Source organism: Dreissena polymorpha, chromosome 1 (assembly GCF_020536995.1).
Source record: "Dreissena polymorpha isolate Duluth1 chromosome 1, UMN_Dpol_1.0, whole genome shotgun sequence".
In the NCBI taxonomy this organism is placed as follows: domain Eukaryota; kingdom Metazoa; phylum Mollusca; class Bivalvia; order Myida; family Dreissenidae; genus Dreissena; species Dreissena polymorpha.
The window spans coordinates 161,779,045-161,801,547 of NC_068355.1; the positions used below are offsets into that span (position 1 = coordinate 161,779,045).

At 36.3% G+C, this 22,503-nt stretch overlaps 1 protein-coding gene across 2 annotated transcripts; it reads right to left on the bottom strand.

The window, feature by feature from the left end:
• Positions 1–278: 278 nt before the first annotated feature.
• On the bottom strand, positions 279–20,851 carry LOC127858678 (phosphatidylinositol 3-kinase regulatory subunit gamma-like). 2 transcript variants are annotated; one of them, XM_052395908.1, is made up of 5 exons: positions 20,739–20,851; positions 7,390–7,619; positions 6,659–6,835; positions 6,061–6,258; positions 279–1,125 (listed from the first exon to the last, which is right to left on the bottom strand). In XM_052395908.1, the coding sequence occupies exons 1-5, from the start codon at positions 20,739–20,741 to the stop codon at positions 903–905; spliced, it is 831 nt and encodes a 276-aa protein (XP_052251868.1). In that variant the 5' UTR covers positions 20,742–20,851; the 3' UTR covers positions 279–902. The 2 variants fall into 2 exon arrangements, with proteins under 2 accessions (XP_052251868.1, XP_052251860.1); XM_052395900.1 differs by lacking the exon at positions 20,739–20,851 and adding an exon at positions 16,484–17,458.
• Positions 20,852–22,503: the final 1,652 nt, after the last annotated feature.

The following is a 22,503-nucleotide window of genomic DNA, read 5'->3' on the forward strand; positions in this document are numbered from 1 at the left end:
TAAAATATTTGGACCGCTTAAATTTCATATTTAATATATTTGGACCGACATTTTCAGTTTAAAATGTAGCAATTATGAAATATTAGGTATTGAATACTTTCGATTTTCAGTTTAAATAACAAATAAAATTTTCTGTAATATAATTCACATAAAGTTTTGTGACATAGATGATTAACAATTTCGTATATCCAAACTAAGCTTTATGTAATAATGATGAATTATATACGTAAGAGCAGGTCAGAAATAATCTGTTGACATTCAAAAATCGACTATGGCTGTTATAATCATCTCATTTATTGTTATTTTGTACATTATTTTTAATTCGAATAAACTACTGTATACATAAAATAACACCAATTTACAAACAAATAGATTTGGTGAGTTTTTATAGCGCATGTCAGTTTACATGGTTTGTGACATGCAAATTACTTGTGTGGGACTATTTCACTGAATGTGTAAACGTAGATGACAATCATTTAAGCAATGGCCCGGGGAAAAGGCATGTTAAAATTAATAGAAAGGTAACTATACCATGCAACCACAACATAACGTCATAATACACATATACATAAACATTATGTGGCTATTTTTTATAAACGGCATAGACCAACACCTATAATAACTTAATTTAATTTTCTTTCATAAATTACATGGCTGTTGCTAACATGTTGTGAATATGCTGAACACACTTATTACCCTAGGTTACTCAGTTCAAACTGTTACACACACTGGTGCATTCTTATAATGCACAATTTGTTTTGTAAAGAGCATAATGAAAAACAAAGTTTGTGAAAATCTAACGTTTAACAAAACATTAAAACGTACATCAACATGATTTGGATACCAAACCATGCCCATCTGATCAAGTCAAGAATTTATACACTTGTCAATAAAAGTACCCTTCAATTATATATTGGTTCAGCGTCATAGTATTTAAAGCTTTCCATGCTTTTATAAGGGTACAATAAACGGGATTTCACTTTTTTGTATAATGTCTCTAAAGACGTCTGTTCGTAATACAGGACCAGATCTATAAGCGATGGGTGTGATGAATTCTGCGCAGATAGCCCATACCCATGTATCTCATCGTAGAAAATCTTTAGGTGCGATATTTTCCCATCAAAACTGAAATGAAAAAAATACTATTTGAGAAGAAAAAGAAAGACAATCTCTTGGACTTGCTTTGTTTTTATATCAGCATAAAACGGCAACTGTGTGTAAGTTTTCTCGTATGATCCAAGTATGGTCCACAATTGAAAGAAAACAACATCATATAATATGAATGTAGATGGAATTGTTTAGGAAAAACAACTGCCAGTCAATATATACTTGTCCTATACATCAAAACCAGTTCCAGTCAGCACTGGAAACAAAAAGAAAATTCAGTCCCAGTCAATATTGGCCCCAAAAAGCATAACCAGTTCCAGTCAATACTGGCCCCAAACAGCAAAACCAGTTCCAGTCAATACTGGCCCCAAACAACAAAACCAGTTCCAGTCGATACTTGTCCAAAACAGCAAACAAGAGGGCCAAGATGGCCCTAGTTCGCTCAACTTTTTTACAAGGTCTTGTTTATTGCTTAGTTGAAAATTCAGTACTCGGGAGCATATTAGATTAGTTCTCTTCTGTTTACTTTTACAGTTTGAGCATATGATTCATTCTGATTGAGTACTGTCTATTTGCATGGATTTGTTGCATGCAAACATTTTCAAGTAATGCTAATTCTACATGTGTTTACAAGGTTTTTGTAAGATTTGGACCTCCTGACCAAGATTTTGACCCCACATGACCCAATGTCAAACTTTGCATAGATATCATCAAGGAAAACATCCTGGTCAAGTATCATCATTATTGGACCAAAACTATGGCCTCGAGTGTGTTTACAATGTATCATTGGGACAAATCTTCTGACCAAGTTTCATGAAGATTGGACAAGAAATGTGCCCTCTAGAGTGTGTACAAGGTTTCTCTATAGCTGAATGAGGAAAACTGCCCCGCCCACTGGCAACCATGTTTTTTTCAACGGACCGGAACCACTTTTGAACTCAACCAAGATATCAGTAAGACAAACATTTTGACAAAGTTACATGCAGATTCGACATGAACTGTGACTTCTACAGTGTTTACAAGGTTTTTCTTTTTTTGACCTAGTGACCTAGTTTTCGACCCAGCATGACCCAGTTTCGAACTCGATCGAGGTATCATTGGGACAAATCTTCTGCCTAAGTTTCATGAAGATCGGACAAGAAATGTGGCCTCTAGAGTGTTTACAAGGTTTCTCAATAGCCAAATAAGGAAAACTGCCCCGCCCACTGGTATCCATGTTTTTCAACGGACCGGAACCACGTTTGAACTCAACTAAGATATCATTAAGACAAATAATTTTGACAAAGTTATATGAAGATTGGGCATGAAATGTGACTTCAACAGTATTTACAATGTTTTCCTTTTTTTGACCAAGTGACCTAGTTTTTTACCCAGCATGCCCCCAGATTCAAACTCGACCGAGATTTCAATGGGACAAAGCTTCTGACCAAGTTTCATGAAGATCGGACAAGAAATGTGGCCTCTAGAGTGTTTACAAGGTTTCCCAATAGCCAAATAAGGAAAACTGCCCTGCCCACTGGCGGCCATGTTTTTCGATGGACTGGAACCACTTTTGAACTCAACCAAGATATCATTAAGACAACCTTTTTGACAAAGTAACATGAAGATTGGGCATTAAATATGACTAATACAGTGTTTACAAGGTTTTTCGTGTTTTGACCTAGTGACCTAGTTTTTGACCCGACATGACCCAGTTTCAAACTCGACTGAGATTTTATTGAGACACAGCTTCTGACCAAGTTTCATGAAGATCGGACAAGAGATGTGGTCTCTAGAGTGTTTACAAGGTTTCTCAATAGCCAAATAAGGAAAACTGCCCCGCCCACTGGCGGCCATGTTTTACAACGGACCGGAACCACTTTTGAACTCAACCAAGATATCATTAAGACAAACATTTTGACAAAGTTACATGAAGATTGGGCATGAAATGTGACTTCAACAGTGTTTACAATGTTTTTCTTTTTTTTTTACCTACTGACCTAGTTTTTGACCCGGCATGACCCAGTTTCCAACTCGATCGAGATATCATTGGGACAAAGCTTCTGACCAATGAAGATTGGGCATGAAATGTGACTTCTACAGTGTTTACAATGTTTTTCTTTTTTTAACCAAGTGACCTAGTTTTTGACCCGACATGACCCAGTTTCGAACTCGACTGAGATTTCATTGAAACAAAGCTTCTGACCAAGGTTCATGAAGATCGGACAAGAAATGTGGCCTCTAGAGTGTTTACAAGGTAATTCAATAGCCAAATAAGGAAAACTGCCCCGTCTACTGGCGGCCATGTTTTTCAACGGACCGGAACCACTTTTGAACTCAACCAAAATATCATTAAGACAAACATTTTGACAAAGTTACATGAAGATTGGGCATGAAATGTGACTTCAACAGTATTTACAAGGTTTTCTTTTTTTTAACCTAGTGACCTAGTTTTGGACCCAGCATGACCCAGTTTCGAACTAGACCGAGATATCATTGGGACAAAGCAACTGACCAAGTTTCATGAAGATCAGACAAGAAATGTGGCTTCTAGAGTGTTTACAAGGTTTCTCAATAGCAAAATAAGGAAAACTGCCCCGCGGACTGGCGGCCATGTTTTTCAATGGACCGGAACAACTTTTGAACTCAACCAAGATATAATTAAGACAAACATGTTGACAAAGTTACATGAAGATTAGGCATGAAATGTGACTTCTACAGTATTTTACAAGGTTTTTCTTTTTTTGACCAAGTGATCTAGTTTTTGACCTTGACCGAGATTTCATTGGGACAAAGCTTCTTACCAAGTTTCATGAAGATCGGACAAAAAATGTGCAAACATAATTATTTTCGAACTAACCCAAGATATCATTGAGACCAAATGAGACCAATCTTCTGATCAAATTTCATGAAGATTGGACACTAAATGTGGCCTCTAGAGTGTTAACAAGGTTTTACTAAAGCCATATATAGCCATATAAGGAAAAATGCCCCGCCCCTTGTGGCCATGATTTTTAAGCAACCAAAACCATTTTCGAACTCATCCAAGATATCATTGGGAAAAATCTTCTGACCAAGTTTCATGATGATTGGAAAATAAATGTGACCTGTACAGTGTTAACAAGGTTTTACTAAAGCCATATAAGGAAAATAGCCTCGCCCCCGTTGTGGCCATGTTTTTCAACCAACCGGCATCATTTTTGAACTCGTCCAAGATATTATTAGGATGAATCTTCTGACCAAGTTTCATGAAGATCGGACTATAAATGTGGCCTCTAGAGTGTTAACAAGATTTTACTAAAGCCTTATATAGCCATATAAGGAAAAATGCCCCGCCCCTTGGCGGCCATGTATTTCATGCAAACGTAACCATTTTCGAACTTATCCAAGATATCATTAAGACAAATCTTTTGACCATATTTGATCAAGATTGGACAATAAATGTGGCCTCTAGAGTGTTAACAAGGTTTTACTATAGCCATATAAGGAAAAATGCCCCGCCCCCTGGCGGCCATGTTTTTCAACCAACCGGAATCATTTTCGAACTCATCCAAGATATTATTGGGATGAATCTTCTGACCAAGTTTTACGAAGATCAGACAATAAATGTGGCCTCTAGAGTGTTAACAAGATTTTACTATAGCCATATTAAGCCATATAAGGAAAAATGCCCCGCCCCCTGGCGGCCATGTTTTTCAACCAACCGGAATCATTTTCGAACTCATCCAAGATATTATTGGGATGAATCTTCTGACCAAGTTTTACGAAGATCAGACAATAAATGTGGCCTCTAGAGTGTTAACAAGATTTTACTATAGCCATATTAAGCCATATAAGGAAAAAAGCCCCGCACCTTGGCAGCCATGTTTTTCAAGCAAACGTAACCATTTTCGAACTCATCCAAGATATCATTGAAACCAATCTTCTGACCGAATTTCATGAAGATTGGACAATAAATGTGGCCTCTAGAGAGTTAACAAGGCAAATGTTGACGCCGCGCAACGCACAATGGACGATGGACTAATAGCGATCACAAAAGCGATCACGTTGTGCTCAGGTGAGCTAAAAAGTTCCAGTCAATACTGGCCCCAAACAGCAAAACATGTTCCAGTCAATTCCAGGTCCCTTATTCAAAACAAGTTCGAGTCAATACTGGCCCCAAACAGAAAAAACAGTCATAGCCAATACTGGCACCAAACAGCAAAACCCATTCCAGTCAATACAAGTCCCAAACAACAAAACCAGTTCCAATCAATACTGGCCCCGAACAGCAAAACCAGTTCCAGTCAACAATGGTCCAAAATAGCAAAAGCAGTCCCAGTAAATAATGGCCAAAAATATCAAAACCAAATCCAGTCAATACTGGTCACAAACACCAAAAGCAGTTCCAGTCAATACTGGCCCCAAACAACAAAATCAGTTCCAGTCAAAACTGGTCAAAAACAGCAAAACCTGTTCCAGTCAATACTGGCCCCATATGGCAAATCCAGTTCCAGTTAATACTAGCCCCAAACAACAAAACCAGTTCCAGTCAATACTGACCACAAACATTAAATCAGTTCCAGTCAATACTGATCAAAAACAGCAAAACCAGTTCAAGTAAATACTGGCCGTGCCAAACAACAAAACCAGCTCCAGTCAATACTGTCACCAAACAGCAAAATCAGTTCCAGTCAAAACTGGGGCAAAAGACACAACCAGAATCTGATAAAAACTGCCCCCCACCGCTAAAGGCAAAACCAATCCTGCTCAATAATGGCATCAAAAGGCAAAACAAGCACCAGCCAGTACTAGCAAAAAAACACTCAACTTTTCACATGATAAATTTTAATCTCAACAGCTTACCATTAGCTTGTTATTCGTAGCTGAGCTAATATGGCCAATACTTTATGCACATAGCACTAAATGCTTTATAAACTTAAACAATCTCACCGTAATGCCATTATAAGTACTTGCATGTGCATGCATACTTACACAATTGAAATTGCATAACAATCCGTGCCATTTTTCTCCCCTTTCCTGACAAGGAATGTTCCAGTGTCGGAAAATTGCCTGTAGTGAGGATCCATGGGGTCTGAATGCATCAGAAGTTTCTCTGCCTCGTCCCTGGTACATTCAACGTACCATGTCTCCTCCACGGAATGAGGCAACAACCCAGTCTCAACCAGATATCTTGCAGAAGAAAACATGTTTGATATTGGTGAAAGTCTATTCATATACTTAATATGACTTTATAGGACAAGTATCAGGTAAAAGGATAATTAATATGGGGCAATAGTTGATGCTATATGTGTTATATATTATGGGGCAATAGTTGATGCTATATGTGTTATATATAGAGACTAAGAATAAAAGCTCAATATTGTTGAGAGGAGTCACATAGACTTATGAACGTATTTTAAACAGATTTCTTATGGCTTGACCTACAATATAATATATATTTGAAAATAACATCATTCCACCTTAACAGTGAGAAAATATTATCAATTTTCCCATATCGTCAACAATCTAAATCTATCCATCCCAGGCACATGGACACCCCTTATATTATATATACAACTAGCTTTAAAACCTTTGTTTGCGCAATTTGTCCTTTGAAAGCTTTACAACGCTCTCCTTTTTATCCTTGATATTTGCAGTTATAATCCGGTTCTCCTGTACAATCTGCTTGAGAACTTGGTCCACTTGCTCTTTGTATTCACCAATCTCTCGGCGTCTCTCCAACAGAGCAGAGAAATTGTGGTGGACTCTGAAATTTCAACAGAGCAGAAAAATTGTTGTGGACTGAGAATTATCTTCACAGCAGAGAAATTGTTGTTTACTCTAAAATATCAGCAGAGCAGAAAAGTTGTTGCGAATACTGAAATATCAACACAACAGAGAAGTTGTAGTGGACTGTAGAGGCATTGTTGTAGACTCTGATATATCAATAATGTATTGGTTGCATTTATGTATTGCAGAGAAATAGCTTAAAATGACCAAGATTGTTGATGAAATTGCAGTAAAGTTGAGCATTGCCAATCCTCAAAGTGTACATGTGCTTTGGAAATGGTTCTGTAACACAAGTGTTTTAATCAGAAGATCCTTTTCAAAAGCATGTCCACTATTGAGATCAGAAATTTAATTGACTGTGTATTTAGATTCTAAGTCTTTATTTTGATCATTAAAATTGAATGATTGTGAATCGGAGTAAATTTGTCATCTTCTATTATCTGTTAATGAATTAATTAATTCAGTATTTGAATTAAGCCAAATTTAAGTGTGCTATTAAACCCACTGACAGATTATTCCGCAAAGCCTTACTTGTTAAGTTCGCCTGCTGCTACATCCCCATGGAACTCACGATGTCGCTCAACCTGCTCTGTATAGACGGCGACGGTCATCTCCAGAGCCTCAAGAAGCTTTGTGTTCTCGTTGAGGTCTTGCAAACATATCTCCTGCTCTTCATACATATGGCCGAGTTCATATTCCTCACAACGGAGTTTTTCCACAAGTTCCCTGTAGTCTTGTTTTCGTTTGGAGTCATCACCAAACTGAAAAACAGAACAAATACAAAATATTTATGATGTAGGTTTAAACTTATTTATTTTAGCAAGATTGCATCAAAAGCCTAGTGCTTATTTGAAACACTCTCGAATCCATTTTTGCATTTACAGATATATTAACAATATTTGTTGTCTCCAAAACCATGGGAAATATGTACACAGTTTGTACCAAAACGTGCAGCACAATTTGTTAGTGCTAGGTTAATATTAAGTTACATATTGTGATTGCATTATTTGGGGCATTATAACAAGTAATAGTTAACTTGTTTTCTGGACTACAAAATCAGCAGTAAGGACTCTACATTAAGTACCCTAAATAACTCTCATCCGATGTAATGACTACAAAGACATAATCATTTGAAGGTGACTATTTTGTAGTATTAACAGAGGTTTATGCAAATAAATATCTAATATGTATCAATTACAACAATAAAGGTGACTGAATGCCATGAAACTTGATTCTTTATGTTTTAAGTTTTCTTAATAAATAATGTTTAATCACATAAACTTTGCAATCACAAGCAAAGCCTTCTTTAAACAGACCTAGCACATTAAATTTCAGTGCAAAACCATTTATTTTGTGAATGCATTTTATTCGGACTTAAGTAGTGGTGACCTTGAGGCAACTGGCCCAAAATGAAATCCCACCTGAATTAATCTTTTTGTAGACATAAAGATTTAAAGTAGCATTTGGAATCATCAAGAACAAACAAAGGAACTAAATTCTGCAAAGTTAGAGGTCATAGTTATGGGTCTTGGTCAGTGACTTTTTATGACATGCCCAAACACATGAGTGAACATGATGAAGTTTCATTTTAATAAATGTAGTAAATACAGATGTGTTCTTTTGGATGCAAACTTATGCTCAGTATTATTCTTTCATCCAAACCTTAACCTGAATATTGTTAAAAAAGGGGAAAAATTTTGCTAAATGGTTAGTCACAGCACAGCTATATGGTAAGCATAATTATTACGTATTTGTGATTAAAAAGTCATTATTAGAACACATGATTGCTCTTTGCATCATATTTTTCTATAACAAAATTTCTGTGGTGAAAATTTATTGAAAATATATGTATTATCTAAAATTTCATCTAAGTACCTGAGTAAATTTATTTGATTTCAGCTTCTTTCAAAGAATAAAATGTTGAATATTTTTTTGTAATTGTGAAGTGTTTGAAATGTCTTCATTATTAATTTTGTTCCACATTAGATTTATGAACATATTTTGAATTACCTAGAGATTTAGGTATGCAAATATATGTATTGAAAGGTAAGACATGGGTTTTAATTTTGCTAAATACAGATCAGAGTGAATAGTCTAGCTAACTATCATCCCTTTTATCTGCAGTACCACGCCTCTTAAATAGCAGGAACTATAAAATATATTACCGGTACTAATCATATTGAAAGTTTTTGAGAGTAGATGTGATCTCTAAAAGGCAGAGCTTCTACAAGTTAACCTGCCACAGACCATAACAAGTATAAATGAAATATAACAATATGTGCCGTATGAATGTATTCTAGAAGTTATATTGATAAAGGCATACATGCCATAATTTTTTAGGTCCAAAGCGGGACATTCCATAAAAAATTGTCGGGACATTTGACCCAAAAGCGGGACACCTAAAACGATTTATCATTCCACCTTTACTGTAGTCAGTATAGTACTAACTACTCCTATAAATATGAGGTCGATTTACAGAAGCGGGATAGCTTACGTCTAATTATTTGGACTAGACTAAGTACTAACAAATACTCTTGATACTTTTATTCACGACATAAAACATCTGATATGAAGCATGGAATCTAAAACATAACAATAACAGTTTTATAAAATAAGACAATAGCAAACAACGAGGATAATATTCATCTTTTTAGAGTACAAAATCTAGAACATTGCGACAACAATACCGGTACTCATTATATTAATTTCAATGGCAAACATTAACGCAGGGGAGGATATCCAGTACACTGAAAGTACGGGTTACAGTAAACTATCTACCGAACAGTTACATCAGTTACACACGGAATGCGCGGCCGTACACATTTCAGAGGTAGGTTTTTGGTGGAAGCAAACCGTCTTTGTGTTCATTTTAACTCTCAACAACGCCTTAACCGTTTTGACACCAACAAAAACAAAAGTGCAAAAGAAGTCTATGGAAGCTTTACTCGAATTATTTTTCTATAATGTTAATAATCATATTTTGTTTTCTTCTTATATACACAGATTAAACTGAATTGTGACTTGTCAGGCGCTGTATTGGGGTAGTGTCAAACTGTCACGAATAACAACACGTTGTTTTTATTACAATAACACAAGACAAGATGGGTACCACTTTTACTGTTTGTTGCGATGTTTTTTTAAGCATGTATCCATGCGCAGTTTGTTACGTGTCAATTGTCGCGGCTTAATTGGAGTATGGTCAAACTGTCATGCATATCACCTGGTGGTTTTTAGCTTAATTGGAGAAGGGTCAAACTGTCATGCATAGCACCTCGTTGTTTTTATTACAATTACACCCAATTACACTAGACAGGATGGGTATCACTTATTGGACTGTTTGTTGCGATTTTAGTATATTGCACATTCGGATTATCCCGCTATTTATGAACTAAACATTGAATGTAAAAGACTCATTAATGACGTAGAGTTAATTTTACAAAACAATTGTTTTGTAAACCGTTTCAAACAAATACAAAAATAAACACATTTTCAACATTTATTTCATTATAATACAACTATGATAGCAATAAGCGACCACTATCTTGAAGACCACCATGGTGTGTATGCCTGATGAAATCAATAATTAGCCGATAAATCGCTGATAAGGTGTCATAAACAACACTGGTACACCCGATAAGTAGAATCGGATTGTTAATTGGGGGCAATAAAGGGATTAGCGGGGGTAAGTGTGAGCGAAACAGAGCTTGAATAGCGAATTTTATTGGGAACCTATAGACCTTTCATCGTTTTTTACGAATGTCGGGACAAATCATCTCATATCGGGACAGCGGGACAAAGGGCCCAAAAGCGGGACTGTCCCGCCGAGATCGGGACGTATGGCATGTATGATAAAGGTATAAATGAGAGGGAAAAAGAGCATCAAACAACTTTTAAAAACCTGTGCACAAATAAAACCTAGTAAATCAAGACATGTGTCTACAGGGCATGGATGCTCCAACATTCCAGGTTTGTCTCAAAACTCCAATTAAAAAAAACACAAAAAGCTGTGTTTAATCTGTATTAGACTTTGACCTTGATCTTTGAGGCATGCGCCACTCCTGCACCTATTATGGTGGTCATTTATTTAAAATTACATTAAGTATGACACAGTTACAGTTCTAACACACTCATTTATGGCAATATTTGAGCCTTGTTCTGAGAAAACTGGGCTAAATGCATGTGCGGAAAGTGTCATCCCAGATTAGCCTGTACAGTCCACACAGGCTACTCAGGGACGACACTTTCCGCCTAAACTTGATTTTCGGTAAGGAGGGACTTCCTTGAAACTAAAAATACCATAAAAGCGGAAAGTGTCGTCCCTGATTAGCCTGTGCAGTTTTATCAGAACAAGACTCATTTGATCTTTGGCCTGTAAGTGTGCACTTGATCTTTGAGGTAGGAAGATTAGTGCTACATAGGACACATAGTGTTACATAGGACACATAGTGTTACATAGGACACATAGTGTTACATAGGACACATAGTGTTACATAGGACACATTGTCTTATGATGGTTTGCATTTGTAATATATGTGGTTGGACTGACAGTGCCTGTAGGAGATTGGAAATCAAACAGTGTTGATGAACTGACAGCGCATATAAGAGAGTGGAAATCAAACAGTGTGGATGGACTGACAGTTCCAGTAAGAGAGTGGAAATCAAACAGTGTGGATGAACTGACAATTCAAGTAAGAGAGTGGAAATCAAACGGTGTGGATGGACTGACAGTGAGAGTAGGAGAGTGGAAATCAAACAGTGTTGATGGACTGACAGTGCGTGTAGGAGAGTGGAAATCAAACAGTGTGGATGGACTCACAGTGCAAGTAGGAGAGTGGAAATCAAACAGTGTTGATGGACTGACAGTGCGAGTAAAAGAGTGGAAATCAAACAGTGTGGATGAACTGACAGTGCAAGTAAATGAGTGGAAATCAAACAGTGTGGATGGACTGACAGTGCCAGTAAGAAAGTGGAAATCAAACAGTGTGGATGGACTCACAGTGCAAGTAGGAGAGTAGAAATCAAACAGTGTTGATGGACTGACAGTGCGAGTAAAAGAGTGGAAATTAAACAGTGTGGATGAACTGACAGTGCAAGTAAATGAGTGGAAATCAAACAGTGTGGATGGACTGACAGTGCCAGTAAGAAAGTGGAAATCAAACAGTGTGGATGGACTGACAGTGTGAGTAGGAGAGTTGAAATCAAAAAGTGTGGATGGACTGACAGTGCATGTAAGAGAGTGGAAATCAAACAGAGTCGATGGACTGACAGTGTCAGTAAGAAAGTGGAAATCAAACAGTCTGGATTGACTAACAGTGCGAGTAGGAGAGTGGAAATCAAACAGTGTGGATGGACTGACAATGCGAATAAGAGATTAGAAATCAAACAGTGTGGATGGACTCACAGTGCGAGTAAGAGAGTGGAAATCAAACAGTCTGGATGGACTGACAGTGCATGTAGGAGAGTGGAAATCAAACAGTGTGGATGAACTAACAGTGCGAGTAAGAGAGTGGAAATCAAACAGTGTGGAAAGACTGACAGTGCATGTAGGAAAGTGGAAATCAAACAGTGTGGATGAACTAACAGTGCGAGTAAGAGAGTGGAAATCAAACAGTGTGGATGGACTGACAGGGCCAGTAAGAAAGTGGAAATCAAACAGTGTGGATGGACTAACAGTGCATGTAAGAGAGTGGAAATCAAACAGTGTTGATGGACTGACAGTGCATGTAGGAAAGTGAAAGGAAATCAAACAGTGTGGATGGACTGACAGTGCCAGTAAGAAAGTGGAAATCAAACAGTGTGGATGGACTGACAGTGCATGTAAGAAAGTGTAAATCAAACAGTGTGGATGGACTGACAGTGCATGTAAGAAAGTGGAAATCAAACAGTGTTGATGGACTGACAGTGCAAGTAAGAGAGTGGAAATCAAACAGTGTGGATGGATTTACAGTGCATGTAAGAGAGTGGAAATCAAACAGTGTTGATGGACTGACAGTGCGAGTAAGAGAGTGGAAATCAAACAGTGTGAATGGACTGACAGTGCGAGTAAGAGAGTGGAAATCAAACAGTGTGGATGGACTTACAGTGCATGTAAGAGAGTGGAAATCAAACAGTGTGGATGGACTGACTGTGTGAGTAGGAGAGTGGAAATCAAACAGTGTGGATGGACTGACAGTGCAAGTAAATGAGTGGAAATCAAACAGTGTGGATGAACTGACAGTGCCAGTAAGAAAGTGGAAATCAAACAGTGTGGATCGACTGACAGTGCGAGTAAGAGAGTGGAAATCAAACAGTGTGGATGGACTTACAGTGCATGTAAGAGAGTGGAAATCAAACAGTGTGGATGGACTGACAGTGCGAGTAGGAGAGTGGAAATCAAACAGTGTGGATGGACTGACAGTGCCAGTAAGAAAGTGGAAATCAAACAGTGTGTATGGACTGACAGTGAGAGTAGGAGAGTGGAAATCAAACAGTGTGGATGGACTGACAGTGCGAATAAGAGAGTGGAAATCAAAAAGTGTGGATGGACTCACAGTGCGAGTAAGAGAGTTGAAATCATACAGTGTGGATGGACTGACAGAGCGGTAACAATATGCCTGTGGAATTCCTAAAAGCAATGTGATGTGGATCATTTTACGTGTTTTTTGCCATGCCATGTTACTTTCTTACATCATTGATCATCATTGGCAAATATTAATTATTGGTTACCTTTTAAATGGGCAATATTTCAATTATATGTCAACAAGCGTGTCAAGAGATGCTCTTATGAGAAGTTTTAATCTATTTGGTATGAAACATCCTGGTATAATAATCTGGGGAAGGTCGACACAGTGTTAGATCAACTATTGATAATCACTTCAACATTCAAATAATTCAAACAAAGATGGCTGATAGATCAATAACAGCTATTGAAATCAAGTGGTTGAATGCACTTCCAAACGACATTAAATGCACTCTGAGTGAATCTCACTTTAAAACTTAACTTAAAAACGCATTTGTTTTGTGTTTTTCTGTTAAATAAGCTTCTTGAGTGATAGAACAGTGCAATTGAATATTATCGATTAACTTTTGTGCTGCGTAAGCATACTTGTACTTGTATTTGGAATAGGCACCTTTGAGGTGTGGTTTATTTTGCAATATTTGTAGAGGAACGCTATACTATTGTTGGTACCAAATATGAAAATTTGGTTATTGAAAATCCATAGATTGTAAAAGTCATTTCAAGACACCATAATTTACCTAAAGGCATAACCATGTTTGACCCTAGTAGAATACTTGTAGCAAACTATGTAGAAAACATAACAGATTAGAGTGCATTACCTTCAATATGCAAACTTAATCATGGCCAGTGTTGACCCAATTATAATAGTCTTTATAGATAACCCTATAGGACGTATCATACCAAATATACAATCTCTGGGTCTTGAGATTCAGAAAAGTGTTTTCAGTCATATAGCTATTTAAAGGGATCGTTTCATGTTTTGGTAAATTGACAAAATTAAAAAAAAAATGTTTCAGATTTGCACATTTTTGTTGTAGTTATGATATTTGTGAGGAAACAGTTAACATTTTTACCATGCTCTTAAATATCCATTATTGCATCTTTTGACGATCTAAAAATCTTAAAATTATAAAGCGTTGCAACGAGAAACGATTTAATAATTTGGAGAGTTCTGTTGTTGTCGTTAAATTTTGTGACACTACAAGGATTGCTTATATAAAGTATAAAATACAACAATCATAGTATGAGCACAGATGGCTGAGTGCCAAACTTCACTACATGCAAAAATCTTTGAAAAGGCCCCTTTAAGAAAACATTTCCATTTTAACTCCTGTAAGATAGTGATCCCTTTTTAGCTATTATTTGGTTATTTTCACAAATTGTGTAGAGAATTTGTTATTTTATTAATACATATTAAATGAGACACCTTTTGGCCTAATACGATTTTAAGGGAGATGATGTTCACTGAATTATCTTTTTCAGTAGGCTGCATGCACATAAGATAATATTAACGTCTTTGGCACATGGTCTCACAGGCATAATTTTGAGAGATGTCTTAAAAATTGGCCAAGCAGTTGAGAAACAAGAGCTGTTTGTTTCATCAGTTCATAATGGCTGCACACACCCATGGAAGAAAGTCACACTAGTAATCAAAAGGACAGCTATACAGGAACTCTAAATTAATTCATTGACATTGGATACATTCAGATTTCTCGAGGTCCAGTGAAACTCAAAGTAAGTAGTGAAAGTCCAAAGAGTTGACATGTCCTTAACCCAGCAGAAAGAACAATGGTGTTGTATGAAGTGTTTTGCGTAACTGTTTTAAAGCTTAATTGCATTGTTCATGGTGTGAACTATAGTAGATGTGCTGTACTTTTTCATACATTAGTGATATGGTTTAATGTATATTTCAACTGTCTATGGGACTTCTTTAAGTTCAAAATACTTTGCAAAAAGAGAAAGAGTTAGATGTACACTGTTAAAAAAAATATGAAAAATGTGGCCTCCGGAGTAGTAACAATTCACAATACATGATGAAAAAAGACAAACATTGGGCGTCACTTTATAGCTAACCATGGTTTACTGTATGTCATTATTCTTAAGATAATATACATATAAACTATATTGAATCTGAAATGTTGTGTATCCTGATTGTGAAAAAATACTGTATAAACTCTTCAAATATCAAGAATTGTTTGTTTGTTTGTTCAAATTTGGGTTGGAAAGGGGGGGGGGCCCATTCCAGATAGAAAAAAGTAGTGTTTTCCCATTAATGAACTAGAAACATTCCAAATGGTTGGTTTCCAAGAAGTTTGTTATATTAGTTTTAATTTTTCTGAATATGGTATAAAACATTCAGTTCAGCTCAAACACAAAATAAATTTAAAGACATTCAAAAAAGAAAGAACTACCATGCCTAAATACACCCCACTTAGCATGTGAAACAGGATTAGATGAAGGCAAAAGATTCACTCTAAATTTATCATCATTTTTACAGAATGTGTGATAAACCTGATGTTGAAATTTTTCCTGGATGGTGTTACATAACAAAACTCACCTCTTGTATTGGGTTTATGAGGGTGATGTTTTTACTTAGTTTTCACCAGAGATACATATATGGAAAACAAACTATCATAGGGCAATAACAGTAATAATATAGTATATTATAAGATTGATGTCTTTATCCCATCCACACACTGTTCAAGCCCCAGTTCCCAATATAATGTGTCTTGTTCTGTGAAAATTGGGCATAATGCATGTGTGTAAAGTGTCGTCCCAGATAAGCCTGTGCAGTCCGCACAGGCTAATCAGGGACAAAACTTTCCGCTTTAATGGTATTTTTCGTTTAAAGGAAGTCCCTTTTTACCGAAAATCTAGTTTAAGCGAAAAGTGTCGTCCCAGACTGCACAGGCTAATCTGGAACGACACTTTACGCATATGCATTAAACCCAGTTTTCTCAGAACGCGACTCTAATGTAAATCAATCAAGTATTCTCTAATCTGATCAGAGAATTAAGTCCTCCAATCCAGCCCAAATTTTCTCTGATATTTGGCATTTTTTGATTTTGCATATCTGGAAAAAAAGCAATGGTGTCTAAATTACAGACATTTGATCGAGATACTTACAGAATCCCTTTTGACTTCCCGGGTAACTGGATATAACAGTTTCATATCCAGCGAGGGGTTATATGATTGAAGGGAATTCACTCTGTGGTAATCGATTAAATCCTTCAGCGAATCAAATTCATAAGGATCTGAAAACCCAAACTTTCCTACACAATTATAAATCTTAATCAACTTATTTGCACCGCCTTTTTTTAGTGTCAGGGTGTAATCGCCAGGTGTTGAGGCATCTCGAACTAGAAACGATCCATCAGGTTTCCCCATCAATAGCTCGTTGACCTCTGACTTTGAAATATCACCATAGTAATAATCTAGTTCAAGGCCATAAGGTTCACTTGAAACGGGTGCAGGCGCTGAGCTAGGTGTATTGGCGTAAATTTCTCCATCATCGTATCTCGGGTCTAATGATAGTCCAGTCAACTGTACATACATATTTGGCTCAGCCATTTTTAGTCTTATAAATCATCAAGTCCACTAAAACCACTTCCTATTGAAGTCTTATTTGCCTTGAAAGGCACATTTCCTCAAATGCTTTTAGGTCCTTTTTACTTCTAAACAAACAGTTTGCTTAAAATCTGCACATTTTTTTAAGTCATAAGACATTTCATTCAGGCATTTCAGCATGTTTCCATTAGTTTAACCAAGCTTTAAGTTTATTTTACAACTTGCAACTCAGACATATAAACTTCCTTGTAGCTTATCGCATTACTGCTCTCATGTATCAAATATCTCACCGACTAAAAACCCCAAACACAATAGCTCACTCTGCACTTGTCATTTACCAACCGTGATCATGTTCCTTCTCTGCTTAACCCAAAATATTTCTAACAACAGTATAGCTATGAGCTATGTATTCGTTCAAACACTGTAAGTAAAATATCACAACTTCAGGAAGTTTTATCAAGGATTTCATTGGCAAATGTGTGAAGAAAGATGGAAAAACAGATTAAATCATGTCCCATTGTTAAGAGGTGCTCTTGACAAATTCATATATAATCATATGATGTACCGAGAAGTATCCAGTGTAGTGCCCCAAATCAAGGATGTTATGGTCTGATTCACAATGAAAGTGATTACAATTGTCTCATTTATGCACATCGTTAACTTGAAGATAATAAGTAATTCAGTGCAAAACTGCATTGACTAAATTTGATATTTGTGTTCACACCTATGCATCTAACAGTCAATAAATAAGTTCCTCTTTAAATTGTTTGCATTTTACATCATTTAGTTTAAATAATCAATCTTTATGAGATATTATTTTAAAGTGTGAACTGTCTTGTCTGATAACCTTTTATAAACATGATTTCAATAGACCCAGGCAGAGTGACTGCCAGTTGAAAGGATCATTCTTGTATGATATCCACTGATTTTCATATAGACAAACATATACAAATTAGCTGCGGTATGGGAAAACTGGTCTTAATGCATGTGCATAAAGTTTCAATTCAAATTAGACTGGGCAGTCTGCACAACAAGTCCGCTTTTATGGTGCCGGTATTTTTCATTTAAATAAAAAAAATCTTAGCAAAAATACAGTTTTGACAGAGAGTGTCAGCCCTAATTAGCCTGTTGTATTTATTTTATTAACTTGAATAACGCCGTATGAGTAACACTGGCACTAACTTATACAAAAGCATGATAACAATTTATTTTAAAGCAAAACTGCATATTTGTATGGATTAAAAAAAAATCCCTTAAAAATGTCATAGACAGAAATCATAATAGGTGTCTTGTAAGAAATTGACCACACATCTTGAAAGTTCGATGAAGATTTGATGAAAAGCAAATTAGTTCAGATAACTTACATTTCAATTTTTGCAGAGAAGTAACCAGCTAATAGTTGACAACACACCCCAAACATCACACAACATTGTGGACAGTAAACGGTTGATCACAATAGTTCACCTTTAGTACGTTTTGCTCAGGTGAGCTTAAAAAGGAAACAAAAAAGTTGCTTTAACAGGCTTAAGTCCCTCATCCTGAGGATAAATAGGCACAGGGCTTGAACCGTGAGGTTGTTTGGGCCTGACTGGGTGTATGGTTGCAATTTATACCTCATGTTAGCCAACAATGATTGTGTTGTTACAATGTTTGTGATCATATGACAAAACAACAAACATTTTGAAATTATTGCTTTGTTTTGCATTATATTCATGTATAATTTTCTCAGTTACAACTCATCATTACTCGTTCATAAAAGACTATTATAAAGAATTTGTAATTGACTTATTTATACACAATATCATATTATATACAATATTTATTTTTTTGAATACCATGAAAACAAACATAAACAAGAGCACCGCCTTGCGGGTGCAGACCGCTCATCTATTTTCTTTTTAAAGGTGAAGGGACTATCATTTTCAATCACAAAGGAGGGAGGGGTGGAGTGAAGAGCGGTGCATTGTGTGGGGGTGTGGACATTTATTACATTTTCTTCCAAAAATGCGAAAAAAAAAGAAAAAAAAAATCGGGGGGGGGGGGGGGGGGGGGGGGGGTGGGGGGGATGGGGGGGATTCTTGGGTGCGATGGTTGGACGGTATTTCAAACATAAAATAATAAAAATAAATATTTGTGTTTTTTAAACCGTTTCATAAAAAAAAATTGGGGGGGGGGGGGGGAAGGGTGAGGTGGGGGGGGGGGTATAGTGTGAGGGTGTGGTGGTAATTTGTGAGATGATCTTAAAAAAAAAAAAAAAAATAGGGGGGGGGGGATTTGGGTGGGGGGAGGGGGGGTGGGGGGGGATTCTTGGGTGCGATGGTTGGACGGTATTTCAAACATAAAATAATCAAAATAAATAGTTTTGTTTTTTAACCGTTTAAAAAAAAATTGGGGAGGGGGTGGGGTGGGGGGGGGGGTTAGTGTAAGGGTGTGGTGGTCATTTGTGAGATGATCTTAAAAAAAAAAAAAAAAAAAAAAAATAGGGGGGGGGGGTGGGGGGGGGGGGGGCACGGGCGATGGTTTGGGTGGAGTCTATTGTGGTATGTCAGGTAAGAGTAGTTTTGTCAAAGTATCAATCAAATCTAATCATAAATAAAGAAGTTATGGCAATTTTAGAGAAATTTAATAATTTGACCTTGAGAGTCAAGGTCATTCAAAGGTCAAGGTAAAATTCAACTTGCCAGGTACAGTAACCTCATGATAGCATGAAAGTATTTGAAGTTTGAAAGCAATAGCCTTGATACTTAAGAAGTAAAGTGGATCGAAACACAAAATTTAACCATATATTCAAAGTTACTAAGTCAAAAAAGGGCCATAATTCCGTAAAAATGACATCCAGAGTTATGCAACTTGTCCTTTTACTGTATCCTTATGATAGTTTGCGAGTGTTCCAAGTATGAAAGCAATATCTATGATACTTTAGGGGTAAAGTGGACCAAAACACAAAACTTAACCAAACTTTCAATTTTCTAAGTATAAAGGGCCCATAATTCCGTCTAAATGCCAGTCAGAGTTACATAACTTTGCCTGCACAGTCCCCTTACGGTAGTTAGTAAGTGTTGCAAGTATGAAAGCAATAGCTTTGATACTTAAGGAATAAAATGGACCTTAACACAAAACTTAACCAAAATTTTCAATTTTCTAAGTATAAAAAGGGCACATAATTCTGTCAAAATGCACGCCAGAGTTATCTAACTTTGCCTGCCCAGTCCCCTCATAATAGTAAGTAAGTGTACCAAGTTTGAATGCAATAGCATTGATACTTTCTGAAAAAAGTGGACCTAAACGCAAAACTTAACCAAAATTTTCAATTTTCTAAGTATAAAAAGGGCACATAATTCAGTCAAAATGCACGCCAGAGTTATCTAACTTTGCCTGCCCAGTCCCCTCATGATAGTAAGTAAGTGTACCAAGTTTGAATGCAATAGCATTGATACTTTCTGAGAAAAGTGGACCTAAACGCAAAACTTAACCGGACGCCGACGCAGACGCAGACGCCGACGCCAAGGTGATGACAATAGCTCATAATTTTTTTTCAAAAAATAGATGAGCTAAAAATTGAATGGTTTTCAAATAAATATATCTACAGTCAATATTTATTAGACTTGGTATGGTAATAAGCTTTATTAACATGACAACCTTTAATATGTTACAATGAACATCTCGGATTTGTTAATACCTATTCATTTCTTTTTTACCTTTTTTGGCTACCAATTGCAGGTAAAAGCTTCCATTCTTATTAGGCATGATGAAGCTGTGTAACATAAGAACAAATAGCATCATAGAAAATGGTAAAGTATTAAAATACACATACCATACTTATGCCTAAATAGATCCATTCAGAGCAAAATTCCTAAGTTATGTAACATAATATCAATAGATAAATATCACAACATTATCAGATAACAAATGTGAAGTTATCTGACAACATACCATATTTTTTATTTTACTTCAAGTGGCAGTACAGGAAGGAACAAGTTTTATTGTTTAACCATAGTTTAAACCTTTTTTTTCGGCTGGATTGCATCAAAGCTTAGGGCTTATTGAGACATTAAATTAGAGTCGAGACACTCCTTGAGTCAGTTTCCTAGGTAGAACCAGTAATTATGGTCTTAATGGAACTTTGCCAGACTTGGTATTGAACCTATACCTTCTGATTACGCATTCACCATATTAAACCACTATCACACATTGATTTGGGTAATTTTATATATTGATAGAGAAAAATCCAATTATTGTTTTTAGATGGTAGCTCTTATTTTCATACTGAAATAAAAGTAAGCATTATAATAGTACAATTAGTTATATTCTAAAATAATTTCATCAAAAAAGTTGTATAACTTCTGTAACTGCATGTAATTACTGGTATCTGGAATTTTGATACTAAAATAAAAGTAACTATTGACACATGGTGTGTGCAGTTGATTTACTGGAGTGTGCATACAAACTCGTGTCTGAAGCCCAATGATAAAGGACATTCCATTTCATGACCTGTATCAGAGAATGTTAGCAATGAAAAATACACAAAGGGGTATAACAAGGTGAACATATTCTTATTGGTCAATTATTGGTATCTAGTTCTGTTAAAAATTGAAAAGGGTTATGGTCAAACTAATAAGTATCAAAGTATTTTATAAAACACTGAATATTACAAGATCGCTTTTGAAATCAAAGTGCTGAAGGCACTGAATTTGTTCGCTGTTGTATAATCTTAGACGCAACTCAGTTTTCAAAATTATGTTATAGCTTTTTATATCGCAAGTTTGAAATGACCACAACCCATTCAAATTTATAAAGAGTGTGTCTTAAAGCACAGGTCGAGATGTGCTTTTTTTCAAATCATAAATAAACAAGAGGGCCAAGATGGCCCTAGTTCGCTCACCTTTTTTCACAAGGCCTTGATCATTGCTTACCAGTAGTTAAAAATTCAGTACTTTAGAGCATATTAGATTGGTTCTCTTCTGTTTACTTTTGCAGTGGGAGCATATGATTAATTCTGATTGAGTACTGTCCATTTGCATGGGTTTTTTGCAATGCAAACATTTGCAAGTATAATGCTAATTCTACATGTGTTAACAAGGTTTTTGTAAGACCTAGAAATGTTGCCTCTAGAGTGTTTACAAGGTTTCTCTATAGCTAAATAAGGAATACTGCCCCGCCCACTGGCGGCCATGTTTTTCAACGGACCAGAACCACTTTTGAACTCAGCCAACATATCATCAAGACAATCACTTTGACAAAGTTAAATGAAGATTGGGCATGACATGTGACTTCTACAGTGTTTACAAGGTTTTTCTTTTTTATGACCTAGTTTTAAACCCAGCATGACCTAGTTTCGAACCCGATCGAGGTATCATTGGGATAAATCTTCTGACCAAGTTTCATGAAGATCGGACAAGAAATGTGGCCTCTAGAGTGTTTACAAGGTTTCTTTATAGTACTATAAGGAAAACTGCCCCACCCATTTGCGGCCATGTTTTTCAATGGACTAGTGGAACCACTTTTGAACTCAACCAACATATCATTAAGACAAACATTTTAAAAAGTTACATGAAGATTGGGCATAAAATGTGACTTCT

Coding starts and splice junctions, on each gene's coding strand:
- LOC127858678 (XM_052395900.1), bottom strand. CDS start 16,927: ATGGCTGAGCCAAATATGTATGTACAGTTGACTGGACTATCATTAGAC. Junction 6,836..7,389: donor GCAGCAGGCGAACTTAACAA/GTAAGGCTTTGC, acceptor TTGAAATTTCAG/AGTCCACCACAATTTCTCTG. Junction 6,259..6,658: donor GACAAATTGCGCAAACAAAG/GTTTTAAAGCTA, acceptor TTCTTCTGCAAG/ATATCTGGTTGAGACTGGGT.